Source organism: Trypanosoma cruzi, genomic scaffold, assembly GCF_000209065.1.
Source record: "Trypanosoma cruzi strain CL Brener 1047053512473 genomic scaffold, whole genome shotgun sequence".
Lineage (NCBI taxonomy): Eukaryota > Euglenozoa > Kinetoplastea > Trypanosomatida > Trypanosomatidae > Trypanosoma > Trypanosoma cruzi.
The window spans coordinates 9,940-11,336 of NW_001849165.1; the positions used below are offsets into that span (position 1 = coordinate 9,940).

The window sequence follows — 1,397 nt, forward strand, 5'->3', positions numbered from 1 at the left end:
ATGCAAACGGCTTACAACCTCAATCCGTCTTTCTGCCATGATGGCGGCACAAGGGGCGGCGATGAGTGAATCGCCTCTTAGTCTCTTCGCCACCATGGAACCGCTGCCACTTTCTCCATTCGTTTCTTCTCCTTCGGCTATTCCCTTTTTGCCATTGGTGGCCCTCCCATCAGTAACATCAGCCCGTTCGCAATGGCCAAATAGTTCCACCTCCTGCACTGCCGGTGCCATCAGCGTGGCTGTCAGTCTCAGAATGGGGGCATATCGGTTGCGGTACTGCCGCAAGCGTCGTGTAATCTCCTGGCACACCGTGTCGTCCAGTGAGCCCGCTACTTCAAGCAACACCGGTCTAAAGGTTGAACGATTCTTTCTCTGCATGGAGTCCACACTCTGCGCAGGAGGGCATTTCGCTGGGCCTTTCTCTTCCTTCCCCTCCTCCTTCTCCATTGCTCCCACTTGCTAAGAGCGGTTTCCTTTATTCGTATTGGGGGAGTGTCAAGGCTAAAAAAAAAAAAAAAAACAAGAAAAAGAAAAAGTGGCATACACACAGTTGCGCACACTGGTGCGTGACGCCACACCATCGCTACAATGCGTATGACTGCCAGTGCATGAACACATATATACTGGAAAAAAAAAAGGGAAAATTTAAAAAATAATCATAAAACCACTACAATAAACTTGTAGCCATCAAAGCCAACTCTAACAAGATAGTCCAAAACGGTAATACAGATCAATACGTGGCACAGATAGTAAGAAGAAAAGTAATATCAAGCGTACCTGTGCATAGGTGGTTAGGGTCAGGAAGAAGGAGCAATGAAAAACCACTTCTCCCCGCCACCTTGTTCTATTATATTTTCGTTTCTATTCACTCCTTACATTTCTCTTCCTCTTTTACTGGGAATGTCCATCCAGTGTCTAACGACTATTTTATTTTAACCAGCGTCCAGCCTGCGAATGATCACTGGCGTCTTTGGCGTGCACGACTCCTCAACGTCATTACGAGGTCGCCGGACAGCACCGCCGCCAAAGGCACAGTTTGCACCACCACCACCATCACCGCTGTTGTGGTGGTGGTGGTTGTTCAAGGATGCCCCGTCAATGGCCCAGCGTGCAAGATCCACCAGCCGCAAAGAAACTTCAAGTACGGCATGCACAAATCGCATCTCCAGCGATGCCGATGGCTCCTCGTTCTCACACGTTTCCACTGCGGTAGACCACCTTTTAACCAGCTCCGGAACGCGCGGTGGAAGCTGAAAAAAGCGCAGAACATCACGCGCTGTGGGCCGTGTGGTTGGGTCCTTATGCATCAGCATGGCTACGAGGTCAATCAGAGGCCTTGAGTAGCCGCGACGCTCGAGAACTTCTATCGGCAGTTCACTGCGCAACTCCAAGAAGGG

General features: G+C 50.2%; 2 protein-coding genes across 2 annotated transcripts, besides 2 other annotated features; both read right to left on the reverse strand.

Annotated features, from left to right (window-relative positions):
* Tc00.1047053426799.9 (hypothetical protein, conserved) lies at window positions 1-447 on the reverse strand (the record flags this gene model as incomplete). Its single annotated transcript, XM_797202.1, has 1 exon — window positions 1-447. A coding segment is annotated over one exon (447 nt), but the record flags the coding sequence as incomplete, so codon positions are not given.
* Window positions 1-1,397: a sequence feature (heterozygous, non-Esmeraldo-like haplotype).
* Window positions 504-535: a microsatellite.
* On the reverse strand, window positions 933-1,397 carry Tc00.1047053426799.19 (serine/threonine protein kinase, putative; the record flags this gene model as incomplete). The annotated part of the gene is made up of 1 exon (XM_797203.1): window positions 933-1,397. A coding segment is annotated over one exon (465 nt), but the record flags the coding sequence as incomplete, so codon positions are not given.